This window comes from Manacus vitellinus, unplaced genomic scaffold, assembly GCF_001715985.3.
Source record: "Manacus vitellinus isolate BGI_N305 unplaced genomic scaffold, ASM171598v3 scaffold_59_pilon, whole genome shotgun sequence".
Classification (NCBI taxonomy): Eukaryota; Metazoa; Chordata; class Aves; order Passeriformes; family Pipridae; genus Manacus; species Manacus vitellinus.
The window spans coordinates 1,107,999-1,128,531 of NW_021940681.1; the positions used below are offsets into that span (position 1 = coordinate 1,107,999).

Genomic DNA, 20,533 nt, shown 5'->3' on the forward strand with positions numbered 1-20,533 from the left:
TTGTGTGATTAATATTTCTATTGATGTAATCTTCAGGTGTCATATAATAAATACCCAAGTAAAACTACCTGTCTGTCCTCCTCCTATCCATGAACATTTTGTAAAAATGAATTGTGATATTCAAATTCTGATAAAGGCAGGAAAATTTTTACTTTTGTGAGCTTGTGCTCAAGGTAGCCCTATTCATTCTGCTGACCCCACCGTCTGCAGTTGTGATGCAGATGAACAATCCTTATACTTTAGCTCTTGATTACATTTGCATCCCTAATATATTTTAAATGATGCAATGGTATTACAGCGAACTCAGTAAGTGAACATTACAAAAGACTTTGCCTATACTGCTGTGCAAAAGCCAGTCAAATCTGAGGTTAGTGGACTTGTTTTGCATGCCTGGCTCCATAACCCTCAGATTACTCATACTGCCTTGAAACTGGTGGTAATCTCCTGTTTTTCAAAGAAATTTCATTTATAGAAAACTAACCACAGTAGGATTCTGAGAAAATGGTTATGACCATTACAAAATCAAGGCAGAGGAAAATTTCTTGGACATCTAGAACTTATATTTGTTTAGATCTTTTTTTTAAAGCTCCTTCCTTCAGTGTAGAAACACTGACCATCTGTTTGGGGATACCTATGAGTTCAACCTGCTTGATGAGCAGTGTTTTAAAAACAGGCTTTAGTATGCCATTCACTGCTCTTCAGGGAAAGGTGACTTGTATCTTCTGTTCTTACAATCATGTCCGTTGTCCTCCCTGCCAGCTAGACTAGAAGAGGCAAAGGAGAGCAAGAACTCTGAGTGCTAGTAATTTGTGGATAGCTTTTGAGCTGTGGAATTATTATCCTTATCTCATGTGTAGCTTCTTATCCCATTGAAAGTCCTGTTGGCAGTTCTAAAATGTTATCAGCAGTGCTGTATATTTGAATTTCATTGCAGCAGAGGATCTGCTTGGTTTGGGTACTTGGACTTGTATTTTATTTGTGGACCTGCACCTAAATTGATTTGAAACCTATACTGTGAATTGCTGTAGACAGAAAATGTTAAATAACAGATATATATACTGCAAGGAAAATATGGAATTGAGCTATTGTCGCCCAATAAAACATGATTCTGTACAGCATTTTTTCATGCAAAGTCTATTTGAATGCCTTTGAAGTAAATAATGTGGAAGGGGTAAAGAGATGCTTTCAGTAGACATAGCAAGGACAAAGAGTATTCCTCTTTTTACGGAAATCAGGTAGTTAGATGAAAGAGATTACAGAAAGGGGTGTGTGTTTGTTCGAACTATACTGACTGGATGCAGTGTTCTTACCTATATATCACAAGATAAGTTAGAAAGATAACGGAAACTGGGAGAAAACCAAACCAGTGATTTCGAGTAGAACCAAATCTGTAACTGTTCCAGTGTTTCTGGTCAGAAATAAATTTTGCTCTTGACTTGAAAGGAAGGTATTTGAATATTTTAAATTAATACATCTTTTTTTCGTCTTGCAGTGCATTTCTGTGTAGCACTTGATTAGCTACTATGAGCTTGCTACACAGTGATAGCAGTTGTGGAGCCCGAGACGTGGAAAGCGGCTGCTGTGCAGCCATGGCCAGTGCCTGCAGCGCTGGAGCCAAAGAAGACGGCACAAGTGTCAGCAGTGGGACTGGAAACCCTCCAAGTTCTTTCACAGAAGAAACACAGGGATATGATGTGGAGTTTGATCCGCCCTTGGAAAGTAAATATGAATGTCCAATCTGTTTGATGGCTCTTCGGGAGGCTGTGCAGACACCATGCGGACACCGTTTCTGCAAAGGCTGCATTGTCAAATCAATAAGGTAAAAAAACATTTATGGAAGCTGCTTTTAAGAAGAAAGTCACTTACCAGAACAGTTTAAGGTCAATGTAAACTAATTAGAACTGGCCAAGGGTCCATTACCAATGAGTGCTAATAGAACTCTGGAAATTTATAATTCATTAAAGATGCTTTCTAATAAACACTATATATGGACAAAATGTCATGAGTTTGGGGGTTTCATGAGCTTTAGATTTTACCATTTATACAAATTTATCCAGGTTATGAATCTAAAAACTTGATTGATTAAACTTTTTCTTTTTAATTATTATTTAAAGGAGCCAAATCCTCCAAATAAAGTCCAGGATTATTTTTTGTCCAGGATTATGAAATCTGTATTTTGCCTAGGATTGTTTCCTTTAATAACTACGGGAAACTATAGACAACATGGTTTCTTGGTGCAGATAAGGCAACTCATGCTTTCAGTTCTTCACTTGAAATTAGCTGCTTTGTTGTTGAGCTGGAAGAAAGAATGTGATGAGGAAATAGTCTTGAAAAAATCATTGAGACAGGAAACCAAGTGGCATATGAAGGAGTGGGAACAAGGTACAAAGGCAAGACCAGGCTGGGCTTATAAAAATGGATGAAAGAGCAAGGAGGGCAGAGAGTGCACATGTCCCACATGTGTCAGTGAGTACTGGATCACATTGATAGAAGGCTAGATATTATGCTGTAGGATTTTTCCTTCTCAGCATAAGCCAAATTTTTTTCTTATCAATTGCTCACTTAGCTCAAATGTCACTTTGGTGGGAATCTATACCTTTAATTGGTTCATTTCTAACCTTACTTTGCACACTTGTATAAAGATCATTAAACTGTTTTTAATGTTACCGTGTTTCTCGTTGGCATTTGTTTTTAGCATGAAAAAAGGACAGTGCTTTCTTGATTGGTTTTTCATACCATTTGTCCGTAGTTCTATTCCATTTCTTTTTCTCCATTGTCCATTATTTGTGGCTCACTAAATGAATAGTATGCCAGCAGTGATGTTCTCTAAATACAGTGTTTTGTATGTTTTGTGGGCTTCTCTGTAACTTCGACTATGTAAATTCTCAGGAAGAATTTCTTTGTGGAAAGGGTTGTTAAGCATCGGAACAGACTGCCTGGAGAGGTGGTGGAGTCACCATCTCTGGCATTGTTCAAGAAATGACTGGACATGGCACTGAGTGCCATGGTCTAGTTGATGAAGTGGTGATCAGTCAGAGATTGGACTTGGATTCTTTTTTACAGCCTAAAAAATTCTGGGATTCTGCCGCTGTTGTATCTAATGCTACTGTATTTTTTCATAGCATACCTTTTGGATCGAGGAGGGGGAAGTGTTGGAGCTGAGAATGAGAAGACAAATTTAATATGCACTCCCTACTTATGATAGTGGATTCTTTCTAGCTAGCACAGAAATTTGTGTGCATTTGCAGCACAGTTCCTGTTAACATCAGTTTCATCAATATTTCTCAGAAAAGGATCCAGAAAATGCAGAACACCACCAGTGTTCACCCATGACAAGTGACTCACCTGTGGATTCTGCAGAAGCAACTGCACCCAACTGCATCCCTTGGTGGTATACATGTTACCCACGTGCATGGAAGAAGGCAAAAAGCCCCTGAACTTGTTAGCTTTGACTGTAATCCAATTCCTTAGGCACAAGCAGTGGGCTTCACTTTCTGGCCTTTGCTTTGCACATTCCAACCCAAATTCTTTCAAGAGGTTAATGTACATAATTTCATGAATGCTTGTAGGCATTACAAGACAGTTGTAATGGTAAAGGCCACTAAATTTTGAAATTCCTTACTTGCTCTCTCTGAGTTTGCTCTGTTTGTTGGCAGTAGCAGTTTTATATTCTTTAACATGGGTATTTCTGGAAGAAAGAAAATAAATCTTTGAATCTTCTCTTGAGATTATGATGTCTATAGATTCTGAAGGTAAATCAGTACTTAAATATAGTGAGCTTTAGAAATGTCTACTCAGCAATCATTTCAAAGACAACAGAATTCCTACGTTGAAAACTGAGGGGAAAATGACTAAAAATTACCAAAAATGGGTGTCTCATTTCCAGTCTTTCAGATCTTTACAAGCTAAAGTGATCTTGTTTTCTAATCCTTATGCTTCTGCTGGTGAGCTGCACAGTTACAGTCATTGGTTAGAATTTACAGGACTGAATAAGAAACTACAGTGAACCCAAGCTCAGAACACATCATCTCCTAGCAGGAAGATAAATTTCCTTCTTAAACCCCAGGCATGGGAAGTGGTTTCTCTTCCTTTTTAAATTAACAGAGCATTTGCTCTGCTCAAAGTTTTAGATCTCCAAAGTTTCAATGGCCAGAAGCTTTTGCTTCTTTTACACCCTTTGCTTATTTTACTTCATTTCTCTAAATAGTGCTGACTGTTTCAGTGAATACTAAACACAGGTCGAAAGCATTTTTTTCCTTGGAGACTATAGATCATCGCTGTAATATTTCAGTTGTTTCATTGATAGTAAAAGTTTTCCCTCATTCCCCAATGAAATCTGTCTTTGGAGTGCAGTTTGAATGAATGCTTGTGAAAACAGAGCAGACAGCATAAAGTGCCAGACCTCCCTGAATCCCTGAAGGGCTGAATGCATGCTTAATTGGTATCCATGGATCAAGCTATTGATTTGGATTATGTAGTGTCTGCAGAACAATATCGATTTGGAGTATGTGCTGTCCACAGTACCATATTGATTGATGTCATTGAGGAGCTTCTATGGAACAAAAATGAAAATGGAAAGTGATTTTTACATTCTCTGTACTGGTTTTTTTCATTAAGTAATTGTCACAACCTTTATTTGATCAGGAAAAAATTTTTCCTGTTTATTTCTCACTTCCCCACTGTTTAGCTCAAGTGAACACAGAGATTAAGAAATTTAAATTATGAAGGATGTACAAGCGTTTCTTGAGTAATCGCTTCTTGTAACTTAGACAAGCAGTTATAGTTCATGTTGAAGTTGTGGCTGCAACTAGAAAAAAAAAATTGAAAACCTTTTAAAAACTGGACTCTTAAAGCTTACAGTGTGAGGGACATGATTAGACCTGATGTATTTGATCACAGTAAATGTTTGCCTCCCAGAAAGTCTTGGCATCTTTTTAAATAAAGCTGTCTGAAATGCTTTGAAGTGCTTTAAGTCGCGGTAGAGGAGAAGCTTATCTATCTAAGTAACTACCAATACTGTTTTACAAATGTTACTGTAAACAAAATACTCAATTAGAAATTTTAGAAGAACTAAGTTCAGGTGCAGTAGGTAATTAAATTTCACTCTAGTCTTTCTTCTCCTGTATCTTTTGTCAAAGCTGACTTAGGGTTTGTTGTAGAGCTTGCCAAATACCAGAACCTCTGTTTATCGGAAAAGCAGAATTGTGAGCTGACAAGGGGCAGCAGGGAAAGCTTTGGGTACTAGCAGTCTGTCAAGCAGCTGGCATGGCTGCAGTTAAAGTGTATGCCAACTGTTTCAACTTCTAGGCTAAGCCACTCAGCTGTTAAAATCACGAAGAGGGCTTTTTCTGCAAACAAAATTATTCTGGCTTTACTCTTTATACCTGCATTTTAATTTCAGTGAAAATTATAGGAATATTCATTGTACTTTGTAGCAGATGGTTGTTGTTTTACAGGTACTGTTGTGGGTGGCAGAGTCCTATGTGATAAATAATTCTAGCACAGGAAATCCTTCACTGTAATGTAATTTAGAACTGCGGTGCATAAACTCAGTTTTGTGATAGGAGATGTATGGCAATGTCTTTGCCTGCCCGTGCATCTAAGCAGCATTTTAAGCCCAATCCTCATACTTATAAGTAATATTTGAAGCCTGTTTAATATGCTACAGTCAGTTATTGCTCTTTGTTTACTATACTTTCCTACATTGGAAAATTGCCATGCATTCTTATTTTACCCTTTGTCTGCTATTATTTAAACTGGAGAACTGGTAATCATTATTTTACATTATTCTGTTGTTGGCTGTTATTATACATGATTAGCTTTTCTGTGTAGAAATAAAGCTGCTGTCTTATCAGCAGGCTTACTGGGCGATCTTTGTACTCTACTAAACAGGGTGTTTGTAACCAAGTTATACCTGTGAAAACTGATTTCCTGTAGGTTGCGAAGTGAGAGAACATTTCTGGGTTGTGCAAAGATCAGCACACTGATCATAGCTCAGGGAGCTCTGAAACAAAATGGCAAGCTGGGTATTTTCTTCCACTTGTTTGGGAGTATGACTACCAGGCATGTGGTGAGCTAGCTCTTACAAGTAAAACCTGTGAAAGGAAGTTCATTGCCTCTTTTTGAGGTCTCAGCTTTACCTCCACTTCCTCTAGCGCATTGCTAGTCGAGTTGCTGAGCAATTATTTCCTTTTCCAACAAAGAACATAAATTCCCTCCTGGTCTCCACAGCCCTCTAGGTTCTCCTTCCCCTCATGCGTGCAAGCAGTGACAACGATCTGGCCTTTGATCCTTGCACCACAAGTGGTCTCTGACATTTTTCTGCCTCATGTATTTTTCCATTTTATTGCTGTTTCCATTAGCATTTCAGCTCAGAGCTTTGATCCCTCATGCCTTTTTAACTGCCTTACTTAATTGTGAATCAATATGTTGGCCTTCTGCTTTCAGAATGAGCTGATACTGAAAAATTTGATGGAGGCGATCCCTTTTTTTAGTCCGTTTCTAATTATTTTTGTGTTTAAATGCAGATAGACAGAACCTGATGAACTGGAACTTTAGTTACCTCGTGCAAGTTGCATGCATCCATGTTCCACCGTCACGTTCCAAACTTTTGCCAGTTAGCACTTCCAGTCTGTTTGCTGTTAAAATGGCTTCAGATGCAACACTCAGTTCCAAAGCCAGTGTAATTTTCATAGTTACTAGTAATTTTCATGTCTGGAATTTTTTCACTCTTATTTGCTGTATAAATAAATAAATTGAAGGATAACCAACTGTTCAAATGGTTGTACAACAAAACCAGCAAAATGAGCTATATGAGAAATAATGACAAATAGATGAAGTAAATCTGGAAGAAAAGAAAATTTTACTTTTTCTCTCAGCTACGGTCACCTTGGATGTTTATAAAGTGTGAACAAAATTAGAGAAAGTCCAAGAATGTTTAAAGAATTGTTTTGAAATAGCATGTGAAACATACTTTGATGTTTGAGCTATGTGAAGTATTCACACAAACAGGACTGTAAGTTCTTAGTTTTTTTTATATCCTCCTCAAGTTTGTTTCCAGAGTACCTAACACGGCATTTGTACAAAAAAAACATATTGAGTTAGAAAAGGGCTGTCACCTCTAGTGAAACTGTGTATTGTCAACTTTTCTAGTGTACGTTGCGTACTTTCTGGTCATTACCACATAAATGCCATTGTTTTCAAAGACTTTCTTACTGTGTCTTAACTTGGCCACTAATATCTTACTAGTGTAAAAATATTTTAAAATAAAGGCTTGGAAATCTCTTAGAAATATTAGAATATCTTTTTCCTTGGTTTTCTGCATTATAGAGATGCAGGTCACAAATGTCCAGTAGACAACGAAATTCTACTTGAAAATCAACTTTTTCCTGACAACTTTGCTAAACGGGAGATCCTTTCGTTAATGGTGAAGTGTCCCAACAAGGGCTGCAGTATGAAGATGGAGCTGAGGCACTTAGAGGTGAGAATTAGTATTGAAAACGTGGAACCTGGTTTTCATGAACAAGTAGAAATTCAAAATAACTTAAAATAGATGGTCATACCTGGTACTCATTTATGCTGATTCAATGCATTGTTCTTTCAAGACTATAACTGCACGTGTTTGGTTTTGATGAGTCTTTAATTGTAGGTAGGTTATTCTCAAGTGAACATCGTAGTGCATGAAAATTATACTAATGCAGCTTTCTGTTTGGTATCTTTCATGTTTGTCTTTTGATCAGTTCTATCTGTACTTCACACAAGTTTTTTAAAGTTAGTTTAATATTCCCTCAAAGTAGCTACATATGTTAGTTGAAATAATTACTTTGCAAAATAATATTTGCAGTTGAAAGGATAAATATAAAACTAAATTTTTACCTGAGAGCCTTCTTAAAGCTCTGAATACGTGAAGCCCTGATCTTAGTAATGGGACAGTAATGGGCTACTAAGTCAGCATAAGAGCATAAGGATTTCTTTGCATGAAGGAAAGATTGTGATTTGTTTGTCTTGTACTGTGCTTTCTCTTGAAAACAGATGAGATGATAGTACCTGTTTGTAGTATCATCCATCTTCTGTCCTTTTGCAGGAACACCAGTTACAGTGTGAATTTTCCACTGTGGAATGTCCACAGTGCCAAGGAACCTTCCAGAAGAACCACTTGAAAGAGCACATGACCCAGGAGTGTCCGAGGCGTCAAGTGTGTTGCCCAAACTGTGCCACATCTATGGCCTATGAAGATAAAGAGGTACTTAGCAGCAGTCTCAGTTTTTCGATCTTCATTCACATGGGTTTGCTTGTAAATAGAATATCAGTTTAAAAAAAAAAAGGCAACAAAGTTTTTGGTCTAGAAGAGCACTGTCTGCTGCTGCAGAGGTGAGAAGGTACAAACTCAGGATATTAGCCTAGAACAGGAAAAGATGGGGAGAGATTGTGTTTAAATGCAAACTTATTGGGAACCTTGTGGTCTGAGGAGACTTGTGAAAGAACCATTGATTTTTGGCCACCAGAGAGGCCTGTATCTACTGCCAAATGAATACAAAAGGCAGTATTTACATTTGCTTTACATTTTATGCCTGGGAGAACGGATATAGCAGGAGATAAATCTTTTGGGGATCTCTGCTAACACACAAGACCACGATAATTTCTGAATTCTTTTCCTGGTTCTGCATTTTTTTACTCATGCAATACTGAGGATAGTATTTTCCTCTTTCTGTTTCCTTTTCTTTATCTCTGTATAGATGTGTTTTATCTCAAGGACTGTTAAATTTTATGAAATTCATATTGTGAATTGTCAAACAAAAGTACCTTGTATAGTTCAACAATAAAAAAAAAATCTTTAATATAGTTCCACTGCAATTGAACGTGTATTTTAGAAACTTCTGGTTAAATTCAGACTTCTTTGGAGCATAAGAACTTTAGGAAATAAAATATCTTCAACTCTATGAAGCTCCTGTATAAGTCCAGGAAAAAACAGTAATAGAAAACATACTGTTCAGGGTAAGGGGAGTGACTTTGTTTCGCAGTTGCATACAGGTAAATGCAAAATTTGAAATGTAAATAAAAATTTGATGTTTGATCAGAGGTGATTAGGCCTCTCTTAAATTTTGTAACTTTATTGATTCTTTCTTTCCTCTCTTTTTCTACTTGATCACTAAGCTTCATGACCAAACCTGCCCACTTGCCAACGTGTTTTGTGAATATTGCAACACAGTGCTAATCAGGGAGCAGGTAAGAGACTACCACCTTCTGTGTTTAATCTCAGTCAGATTTTTGTATTCTGTATTTACATTGCTTCTTTAATATGAATTTAAACTTGGAGAAACAGTTTGTCTACTAGCTAATAAATCTCTACCTGTCTCTCTGTGAAAATGTCCAGTACAGGTGTAGTACTCTTTTAAATGCTGTTCCAGCTTGCAGTTGCAGTCTGGTAAGACCTCTGTAGGATTTTTGGCTGCACATCACATTATTTAGCTGTACTGCTTCTTGACAGGGGACATGCTGCATGTTTTTTATGTTGAATGGAGGTTAAAAAATGGGCAGAGAGTGAGAGTATTTGTAATTGGAAAGCCACTGTTGGGAAGTAGCTGTAAGTAGTTCACTGTGAAACTGCAGATGCTGATCAGAATTCTGCTTGTCCATTACTATTGTAATAGCCATTATTATTTCTTCTAGTCAATAATAACTTCATTGACAGAAAAATGATAAATGTTATTTGATATGCAGCCTATCCTTGTTTGAATGGGATGGCAACTACGTTGAATATCATGTCAAATGATATTGAATGATCATGTCAAATTGCCCAAATACTCTGAAAAGCAGGATTGAGCTTAGTAATGACAAAGGCAAAAATGTGTTGTTAGGTAGGATAATCAACTGCAGAAATGGGGAACAGAGAATGCTGAATTTGCTAATGGTTTAGATTTAATGGCTGACCTGTATTAAACTTGTGTTCTGCTTCATCATGATATTTAAACAAGGCAAGCATACGGGGTTATATAAACAGGTATTTTGCCTGTGAAACCTAGAATTATCCTTTGCTCTGTTTAGGGCTCATAAAGTATCAGCTGAAGTTGTCATGCTTTTGAGATGGGGGTGGATAGGGTGGGTCCAGAGCAGTGAGATGGCTGGATCTGGAAACTACAAGAAAATTGAAGTAACTTACATGTTTTGAGGAAGAGGGTAATGAAGAGAAATACCTTGAGTATGTGCAAGCAGTTCTTCAGAAAGGAAAGAAATGGACTGTGATCTAGCTTGAGGATAGGCTAGCAGTGAAAGGTGTTTGGTCTAGCAAGGAAACTCAAATGCTTTCTGATGCCTGATGTAAGAACAAAGTCAATGAATTGTTAAAGGACGTAGTAGTAGGATGTAGAATTTTTATCATCAGCTAATATTTTTGTTCAAAACTTCCATATTCCTTTGAGAAATTATGTAGGTATAAACTGATCTGACTTTAGGTACCAGTTCAGAATCCATCCAGCTGTATCCTTTTTGGATGTTATAAAAGCATACTCTTGATGAAAAAGTAATAACAAATCTCATTTGTTTTAGATGCCTAACCATTACAACAATGATTGTCCTACTGCCCCAGTGCCATGTTTTTATAGTGCCTTTGGATGTCCTGAAAAGGTAAACCTTTTATCAGAATCATAAGTTGCAGACCTTCTGCAGGCATTTGTCTGGGGCTTTTTTAATGCGTTTTCCTATTCTTGTCTCATTCACCAGCCCAAATCCTCAGTGATTTGTGGGTTTGTCTTTTTTTCTTTTGATATCAACAACTACATGTTTTCAAAATTGGCTTTTCAAATTTAAAAACTGTGGACTATTTGCTTGATGAACTTGCTTTTATTAATCCATGACTGACTGTTTTCTCAGCTCTCACATCAATAAAGTAGCTTCCAGCATTTCTTCCAAAGTTGTGGCCAAATACACTTGTGGCTCTTAGAGTTCCATGAAGAAAACCAATTTTATTAAATTCTAAAGTTATTAAACTGGATACTCTTATTTCTAGTTGTTTACTACCTCTTTGTAAAAATGGATCTTTCCCCTTCATTGTTTCCACATCAATTTTCATACACCATTTGGTACAACAGAACATTGTAGCAAATCAATGAAGGGAATACAGTACTAATTTAAAGCACAGAAAAAAATAATAAATGTATGTTTATCGCTAACAGTCTTTCACTACACCTTTTTTTGAGTTGAACAGTGTTATTGAAAGTGTACACCATAATTAATGATGCTTTAATAGGGAAATAATTACTTCTATGAAACCTGAATCTTTTTATCATGAATGCTCATTAACAAGAAAGTAACCCTGAATATACACATAATGCTTGCCTTTGGAATATTTATCAAGAATGTTTTCAGTATAAAATACTCCATATTTCTTCATATCTTGTTTTTACTTTCAGGTGCACAGTTTGAAATACACTGTTTCTATTTCTCATTGTATGTACTACTGAAATACCTCATGACTTTTACTCAAAATTGCCTCCATTTGAAGTGCAGGTTTAAAATGTGATTTCTGGTTACATTTGATATGTTCCTAATGCTACATCTCTTAAATTCTAGATGCAAAGGAATGAACTGGCACGACATATGCAGGAGTTCACTCAGGTTCACATGAGAATGATGGCTCAGAGTTTTCAAAATATCAGTGTCACTGCTACAAATCCTGTACCCTTCATCAATGGCCTACCCTTTGAGCCTGCCCTCTTCTCACACGTGTCACGTGCCACATACGATTGTAATCCAGAAGTTGAAAACTTCAAAGAAACTATTCAGCAGTTGGAAGGTCGTCTGGTAAGACAAGATCACCAAATCAGGGAACTCATTGCTAAAATGGAGACTCAGAACACTCACATGGCAGAACTCAAACGTACTATCCGAAGTTTGGAGGGAAAGATCACTGAAATGGAGGCCCAGCAATGTAATGGTATTTATATCTGGAAGATTGAGAACTTCAGCGGACTTCAGAAAGCCCAGGAAGAAGAGAGACCTGTTGTGATGCACAGCCCTGGCTTCTATACTGGAAAGCCTGGGTACAAGCTGTGTTTGCGCCTGCATATCCAGTTACCGAATGCTCAGCGCTGTGCTAATTTTATATCTCTGTTTGTCCACACTATGCAAGGAGAATATGACAGCCATCTGCCATGGCCTTTCCAAGGCACGATACGACTTTCTATTTTGGATCAATCAGAAGGCCCAGAAAGGCAGAATCATGAAGAAGTAATGGAAGCCAAGCCAGAGTTACTGGCCTTCCAGAGACCGACAGTTCACCGCAATCCAAAAGGTTTTGGTTATGTGACTTTCATGCACCTGCAAAATTTGAAACAAAGAACCTTCATAAAGGATGATACACTTCTGGTGCGCTGTGAGGTTCTAACACGTCTAGATTTGAACAGTGTCCGCAGAGAAGGATTTCAGGCTCGCAGTACGGATGGACCTATGTAGCCTGTAAGTCTTATCCAGAGGAATGGAGCCACTAGTTATGTTCTTCCACCACAGGTTATAAGAGTGCTTCATTGTAAATATAGGCTGTGTTTGTAAAAGATCATAGTTACCAACATAGTTGATCTTCACCTGAATGGAACTTTCTTGTTGCTGGTTTATTTTTTTCTGTATGAGGTCATGTATTTAAATATTTGGTATGGTTCTCTATTAAAATAATAAGCTACTTTTGTAGCAAGCTGACTAAATGAAGTGTTGTTAACCAAAACTTAACTGCCTAAAGGAAAATCCTGTTGCAGAACCTGTACGTCTCTGGTAAAATGTAAGTCATGTTGAGAAGTCCTGTAAGTCTTTTCACCCTAGTGCCTCAGAATAGATACTGTAACAGGGAAATAGCTAAATTAATAAAGATGAGGAATTTTTTTGTTTGTTTTTTACAGAGCTTGGGAAAGTTGAGACAGTTTCTATATTGACTTATCTAGAATTTTGCATTGGTTATGCTTTTCTTGAAATCTGAAGTCAAGACTTTGCTCACGTCACCTAGGGTTCAGGTATGCTTTGGCCCTTCCCTTCTTTGGAGTTAGCTTCAGGAAGTGGCATGTTGATGTACAGTTGATGTTAGTATTTCCAAAAGACGTGTGGTAGTGTTGTGGAGAAGGCTAAACGACTATGAGCTGAGTTCACTGAAGAAATATTTGTAATATGGTCTGAAAGTACCTCCCTAATTCTCTTTACTTGGATAAATCTTTCTATAAGTGTGTGCTCTAGGCCCAGAGTGTCAATCACAATTGACAAGAGATATAAAAGTTTAGCATTTGAATGAAATACCTTTGTGCTGATGTACCCCCTAGTGCTGAACATTTTTCAGCTTATGAGCGGATACATGAGCAAAGGGATGTAACTATATAGGGTGATGCAGGATGTGTTTTGCTGTTGTTGAAACCTGAATTTGTACCAAAGCTGAACTTGTGACCTGCTTCTATTTGAGTGATCTCTTGGTGTTGTGCGTGACATATGACCTATGTCACCTCCTATGAATTCTCAGTGGGCAGCTGGCCATATCAACATCCAACTGTTGTGGGTATTTCCTGTCCCTTTAAACAATAGAAGCTGGGCCACTCTCAGCAATTTGGAGAGGAAGGAAAGCCTGCTAGTTCAACAGTGTGAGGAAAAATTGCAGTCCTGTTTGCTCTTAGGAAGAAAATCTGGCTTCCATAGTTACTCATTTATCAAACACTAGATTCACTATGTCAGGGATTCATGAGCTTCCTAATGTTGCGTGTATTATTATTTTCTGTACTGACTGTATGCCACATAAATGTTAGTTTTGACCAGTCAAAGCTGAGTAGTTCAATTTCACTGGTGCTTAAAATTTTAACTTATCATGGTGCTGATAAAGTTCTGAATCTTGTCTTTAAAGGAGGGAAGAAAAAAGTTTTGTTCACCCCATAACCTAAACAGATATTCTGATACAGCAGAAAGAACTAAATGATACATAAGCATGTGTGTATTATTCATCCATGCTAGTGAAGCAACCTAAAGACTGCCACTTAAAAAATAGTAAAGAGTATTCCAGCTATTTGGCCTCATCAAAGCAATACCATGAGTATCATCAGTGGGGAAAGGGCATATGCTTAATACATACGCATACATACAAGAGTAAAGAAAGACTACTGTAGCATATTGATTTGGGAGGATACTCTGCCTGACTGCATGAGATGTAAAAGTTCCTGGACCCAAGCTACCACATTCATCATATCCAGATGAGTAAAACTTCTTCTGGAGATAGAACCTATTAGATGAGGGATTGTGTTCAATCCCTCAATCAGCAGTTGTCACTGCTGAAACATGAACTTCCTGGCTAATGGTAAATGCAGTTGGTCATTGACAACTTCAGTGTGTTCTCTGTGATTAGGGGAGGGGTGAGCATATATTACTCAAAATAGGAAAAGATCCTTGCTTTAAAACTGTGGGCTTAAGCTTCTTAAGTAGTCTTGATGAATAGCCTCATTCTATTAGCTTTATTGTTTCAGTGTCTTCAGTTAGAGAATGTCCAGTTAAACCATTCTTAACCAAGAGCTGTTAATGTACATAGCAGTGCACAGACCCACTGTATACAGAAGGTGCTGTACACTAGTTCTCCATTTTCAAGCTATGTTAGTTATACTTATTTTTTTCAAGATGCTCAAAAACTGCCATTCTCTCCTTTTTTCCCCTCTTCTCTTTTTTTTCGGAGGGTGGGGGGCAGTCAGAAGAAACACTTGTAATTAGAGAGCTTCTTCCTGCCCCAGGTCCTTTCTCAGCCCTAGTGGTAATAATAAAAATGTCCTTGCTCTGTGTTCACATTGGTTATACCCAAGACCCACTAAGTGCATTAACACTTCCTTTGCTTTTGAAGATTTGCATTCTGAATGGAATTTTTACTTTGAGCCATATCTGCAAGATCGGATGTGCTTTGCCTCTGAGGAGGAAACTCAGTTTGGTGGCAGAGTTTTAAGTGATTCAGGTTAATACAATAGCACAAGCCAATAGGGAATAGAAGGCTACTGCATGTATAGTACTGCATTGGCCACAGTAATATGAATGCTTTATTCACTGCTGCTATTCTACTGGTTTTGTATTTTTATATTACCCACTAGAACTCTGAGTGATGTCAAATTACTGTAATGACAGAGTTTTACATGAGAGACTTTCAGTGCTAATTTGCTAAGTATCAGTTAGATCTTATTGTCATAAAAACACTTTGTAAATGTTAATGAAATATTTATTCATAATATTCATGTACTTGCTCCATTTTCCTCTTTCCCCTTTCTCCAAATCTCTTCTTTTGAGAACTTGTTTTACCATGGTAGATTGAGGTATAATTGCTAGAACTGTTTAAATGAAAGCAGAAAGGTATGCAGCATTGAGAGTTGTCTCTAAAACAAAACTGAAGAAGAATGGGAATTTAACCCATTTCCTGTGTAATTCATTCAGCAATGGAGTTCTTTAGTTCTGTAACTCCAGCATCACTGGATCTCAAGGTGATTTAAAAAGTGGCTTAGCTTCTTTTCCAAATTTCTGTTGTCTTTAATGTGTCCTGAGTCACCCACTTAATATGTGTATTTGCAAAGCTGCTACGGCACAAATTTACCAGTGATAATATATTACAAATATGTTATCTTTTTGCCTCTGAATGTCTTCACCTGCAGGGCAGGGAAAATTATTTTACTAAAAATAATATGTGTGATGTATATGTGGGAGCTCAGATAATGTGAGATGTATAGACTTGTTTTTTAAGTGGTCTCATGATATGTCTGGTCATGTTTGCTATCAATGAATTAAACTTGCTGATGAAACCAGAGATGGTGACAGAATAAATACATTTATGATGGATTTTAAAGATTATTCTGGGTTCAATGTTAAAGGTTTATATTGGTTTATGTTTGAACAAAAGGAAAGTACTTCTATTCCCTTTGATGTATTGATCAATAATTTAATATATTTTGTAGTAGTGCACAGCAATATTTCTGACAGAACTTTAAAAAATAAACTAAGTAAACTGTGCACTGCATGTTGCATCTTTATTTGTATGGAGGGCTATTCAAAAAGTTTCACTGATACAGGACTTCTGTGGTAGTTTCTCTGTCTTGTGGGTTTCAGGTTGGCTGTTTTTTAATCCAGGAGACCATGTATCATATAGCACCAAGAAGGCAACAAATATTTCAAGATAAAAACTTCTGGCATTTATAACAGGCATGGATAATTCAATACTAGAAGATATAGCTTATGTAGTTGATAATAAACTAAATGTTCTCATGATCATCCTGTAATTTAAGAAATCTGGAAAAAATTGCACACTGTCACCTCGATGGTCACATCTGCTTGCTTGTTATATTTGTGACAAAAGTAACTATGGGTTGAAGCTTTGTTGCAAGATACTCAGAGCAGAAACCAAAGGGAGTTCCTCTCTGAGTAAGAGAAGTAAGTGCTTCATTGCAATCTGCTGATTTATCTCAACCACAGACATGCTGGATCTGTTTTTTAACAGCATCTGCAGGAAGGGATATTCCGAACTTTCAAATTCTGAGTAACCTTAATGGTATTTATAGACATAATATCTAATGCACTGCGGTTAATGTCAAGTTAATTATGACTTTATCTTTCATCCAGGTTGGTCCTAATAGCTTCCATGAGTAATGGATAGGAAAGTATGGTCAGCTACCAGTTATTTGTTTTGTTAATACATCTTTATTGTTTCATATTTTGAGGGCACTAAAATCTTCTTTTGATGAGATGGAGTATTAATGACGTGTTTTTAAGCAGGAAAACTAGCCTGTTTGCAGATGCACCAGTGAATGGAAAGTCCACATGAAGAAACAGAAGATGCCAGCAATATGAAAGTATGTTCACACCTCTGTATACCTGTACATTTCTGAAAAAAAAAAAAAGGCTAAGCTAGATGTGGACCAGGATATTTTTACTGAATATTTTATTGGGCAAATACCAGTTCATTGCAGTGACTTCACAAGAAGAATGTGTTTGTTTTACTTAAATCCTTACTAGTGCCAAACCAGTTGCTCTGCTGCCTTGCTCATCCCCGAAAAGCACTAGCCCAACACTAGAGGCTGTTCCATCTGGAAAGAGAAAACTCCCTGTGCCATTCTTTCCTATATTATCCTGGGTAAGTACATGAGTACACACAGTGCTAGACTTCAGCTGTTATATGCTGTGTTTCTCGCTTAGAAGCTGTGACTACTTAGCCTGTTCCAAATCAGCATTTACAGAAGTCCACAAAACTTAGTAAATTAGCCCTGAGTGTGCTCTTAGCATATACAATAATTACAAGGCAATAGAATGGGAGGTTAATGGACCAAAAATGCTGAGTAGGGAATCTAGGTTTGTCTGGATGAAATGAGTAAGATGGCTGATGAATTCTGCCTGTTAGTCATCCTCGATTAAAAAAAAAAAGGCCAAAGAAACCCAAACCCACACTCATGCCACTCAGATAGGAAATTGTTATGCTGGCAAAAAAAAAAATTATCAAAGGAAACACTTCAGTGTCACAACTGTCTCACCCTCACCGTTTGCCCACCACTGGGTCTTTGTCTGTTCCATCTGGAAGGAGCAGCTTGACCACGCTGGACTGAGTGGACCCTGGTGCTGCCACCACCCTTACAGGATCTGACAGTTAGTGACCTGAAATACCAAATGCTGGGATCTGTGGCCTTCAGGTCTTTTTCCTTTACTGGTTTTAAGTTTTTTTATAATTAAACCTAACCTCCTTGATAAGTATATATGTCTCTGAGCATATAGGCAGCTATATGCTTAAGTTATTTTAAGTTGCTTAAAGCTTGTCAGGGCTCAGGATATGTGAAGAGTTGGTGTTAGTTCTGCAGTCTTTTCCAGTTTGCAAACTGCAATAAAAAAGCTAACCCACAGACAGAACTGTCCTTGTTCTCCCATCTTTTCTTTTTTTACATTTCCTCTTGTGTGCAAGGAAGCAGAAAGATTCTGTAGTAGTAGTAGTCATATCTTGAGTCCCTCCTCACTCCTATTTTATCCCAAGCAGAACTGTTGCCACCACTTCTCATCCCTTCTAAAAGACTGCAATTTTCTCCGTTTAAAAAAAAAAAAAAGTTGTAAAAATTAATTTACCTTGCTATTGTGTGCTGAAGGGGTGGCAGATAAAGACTGAGCTACAGCATCATGAAGATAATCTTTCTGCTCAAATTCTGGGACCCTACTTCACTGTCTAGTCTTTCAGTGATCATGTTCTTTGAACCCCCTCGTTCTGCAGAAACAACCATTTGGGTTGTGCAGCTCTGAAAGGCTCATTTTGATTGGGGGTTTTCCTCTTGAATGGAGGAGGAAAATTCCTAGACTGTGTGAGAGGAGGAGATTGTGCAACAGGAAAATAATTTCCTTGTTAGCTGCAGTCCCAGCCTCGACCAGTGAGCCTCCTTTTCCTTTTGGTTTGTGCTCTGACTGGTCTCTGTGGCCCAACAGCCCATGAGTGTTCCTGAGTTTAGTGATTTCACCCTGCTCCTTTGTTCCAGTCAGGTCTTTGTTGCCTCCTGGATCTAGCTGCTCTCCCACCAACTGCAGATGTTTATTCCAGCTGGTGCATTGCCCCTCTCAGCCAGTCACCCAGTGATGAAGGAGGAGAAAAGCCCTGGTCTATTCATGGTCCTGAAGATCCTAGCTGATAGTTTCTGAGGTACCAGCAGGTTTGACTTAACTCGGGCAGACCCAACAGGTGCTAGCCTGGGGAAAAATGGATTCATAGACCAATACCTATGTTTTCTGGTGCCTTTTGTCCAGAAGACTTACCCCACTAAACAGTGAAGGGGACAAGGCATAAACAGAGCAGTTTTAGCAGTTGAGTATTGACAGTTTTGGAAAAAAAGCCTGTCCTGCATTCTCTTAGCTGATTAGAAGCAGAGGTGATAGCTTGCTAAAAACTCTGTGATAAACTGTCCAAAAATATGAGTTTTCAGTTTCTTAGCCCTCCCAGACAGAACCTGATTTCCATGAAACTCAGGTGATAATTGACACACTGGAGAAAAAAGAGAAAAAAAAAAAGACAAGGCAACAGTACAAATCTTTCCTTGTCTCACCTGACCTGCAGAGTCCTTACTCCTCTGCTACAGCCCTGTATTGATAACATATTGGTTTTCCCTTCTGTCTTCAGCAGCAGATACTCCTCTCTCTCACTGCTCACTCAGCAGCAGGGTGTCAGGTGAAGGTGACATGTGAAGTCCATGAGTCTGACTTTTTAAGTCCTACTACAGTATGCTTGAGTTAGCATTTTTATTTCCATTTTGGTATTCATGTATGCATGCACAGACTTGTTTCTCTCCAAGATTTAACTTTGTTTCTGTCACTACCTTTCATAAAGTGGTGATTTCAGCCAGGTATGAGCTTGGGCTTTGCTAACAGGGTGTTAAGGAGCCGTGGTGCTGCCAAGGAAAGTGACACATACAAGTTTTCCTAGTTTCAGTATCACACCCAGGTGTGATAAACTTCACACAGTGTGGAGTTTAGACTTGCCTAAGCAGGTGCGTCCAGTGTGATTCACCTCCTAGAAACAAGTCCTTCAGCTTGAGTTTCTTCATGCCAAAGGCCTTTATGTAGGCATGTGCCTGTACTTATCCTTCTAGCTAAAAGGCAGGGAAAGAATCAGTATTTAAAATTCAATTCAGTTATCTGTATGGAGTGTGGATTTGGATCCTCTGGGAATGGAAGGGGTTAGGCTTTAAATGGGTAGAAAACATAGTGATCCTGAAAGGTAAGTGAGTCCTGTTGGGAAAAGGAAGGTCAGACCACCAAACACCATGACCAAAAAATTAGATAGCGGGACAGTGATGAATGCCCACTGTGGATTTCTTGTTTCCTTGTCCACTGTTTTCAGCAGTAGAAAACAGGTTGTGAATGCAAAAGAGCCATATTTTAATCTCTGCTTCTTTCTGACTCCTATATATTCTCAGTCCAGCTGTAATAGTCTCAGATAAATATAATGATAAACTCAATTAAAAAATTATATCATGTATATAAAAAGATTTTTTAAATAGTAATATAGTATTTATTTACTGTATTAAGTATATACAAATGTAATTATAAATAGATCATATATAATACACTATCTCTATAAAAGTAAAAATAATAAAAATTGTAAGTTTTAATAAAGATAGCACCAGTCTCACACAGTCAGACCGGGTTTCCTTACTGGTTCAACTCTGTGTCTCAGACATCTCATTCTTTAAAACAATTTAATTATGGTGCAATAACAAAATAACAGCTCGTGCCTCTGAGGAGGGATCCAGCTCAGGCTTTTGTGAAGGGTCTTCAGTCCCAGCTCAGGTGGTGAGAGTGTGACTCCCAGAGCGGCTCCTGGATAGTTGGACAGAAGTTTTCTTAACACGGTGCTGTTGAGGCTGAGCTATCACGTTTAACCAGAACTATGGCTGCAGTGGGCAGCATGTCTCCAGTCTGCCACAGGGCTCTCGGGGAAGAAAGTTGCAGAGGCAGAAGAGAGACTGATGAGATCCAGTGACAGTCTGAATAGAGGAGCTCAGAGCAGCTCCATCTGCACTGCCAAATGCAG

The 20,533-nt window shown here is 38.0% G+C and overlaps 1 protein-coding gene across 1 annotated transcript; it reads left to right on the top strand.

Annotated features, from left to right (window-relative positions):
* The first annotated feature begins 1,497 nt into the window (after nt 1-1,497).
* On the top strand, nt 1,498-15,995 carry TRAF6 (TNF receptor associated factor 6). The gene is made up of 6 exons (XM_008919955.2): nt 1,498-1,819; nt 7,330-7,480; nt 8,084-8,242; nt 9,154-9,225; nt 10,546-10,623; nt 11,569-15,995. Exons 1-6 carry the CDS (start codon nt 1,524-1,526, stop codon nt 12,448-12,450), a joined length of 1,638 nt encoding a protein of 545 aa, XP_008918203.1. The 5' UTR covers nt 1,498-1,523; the 3' UTR covers nt 12,451-15,995.
* Nucleotides 15,996-20,533: the final 4,538 nt, after the last annotated feature.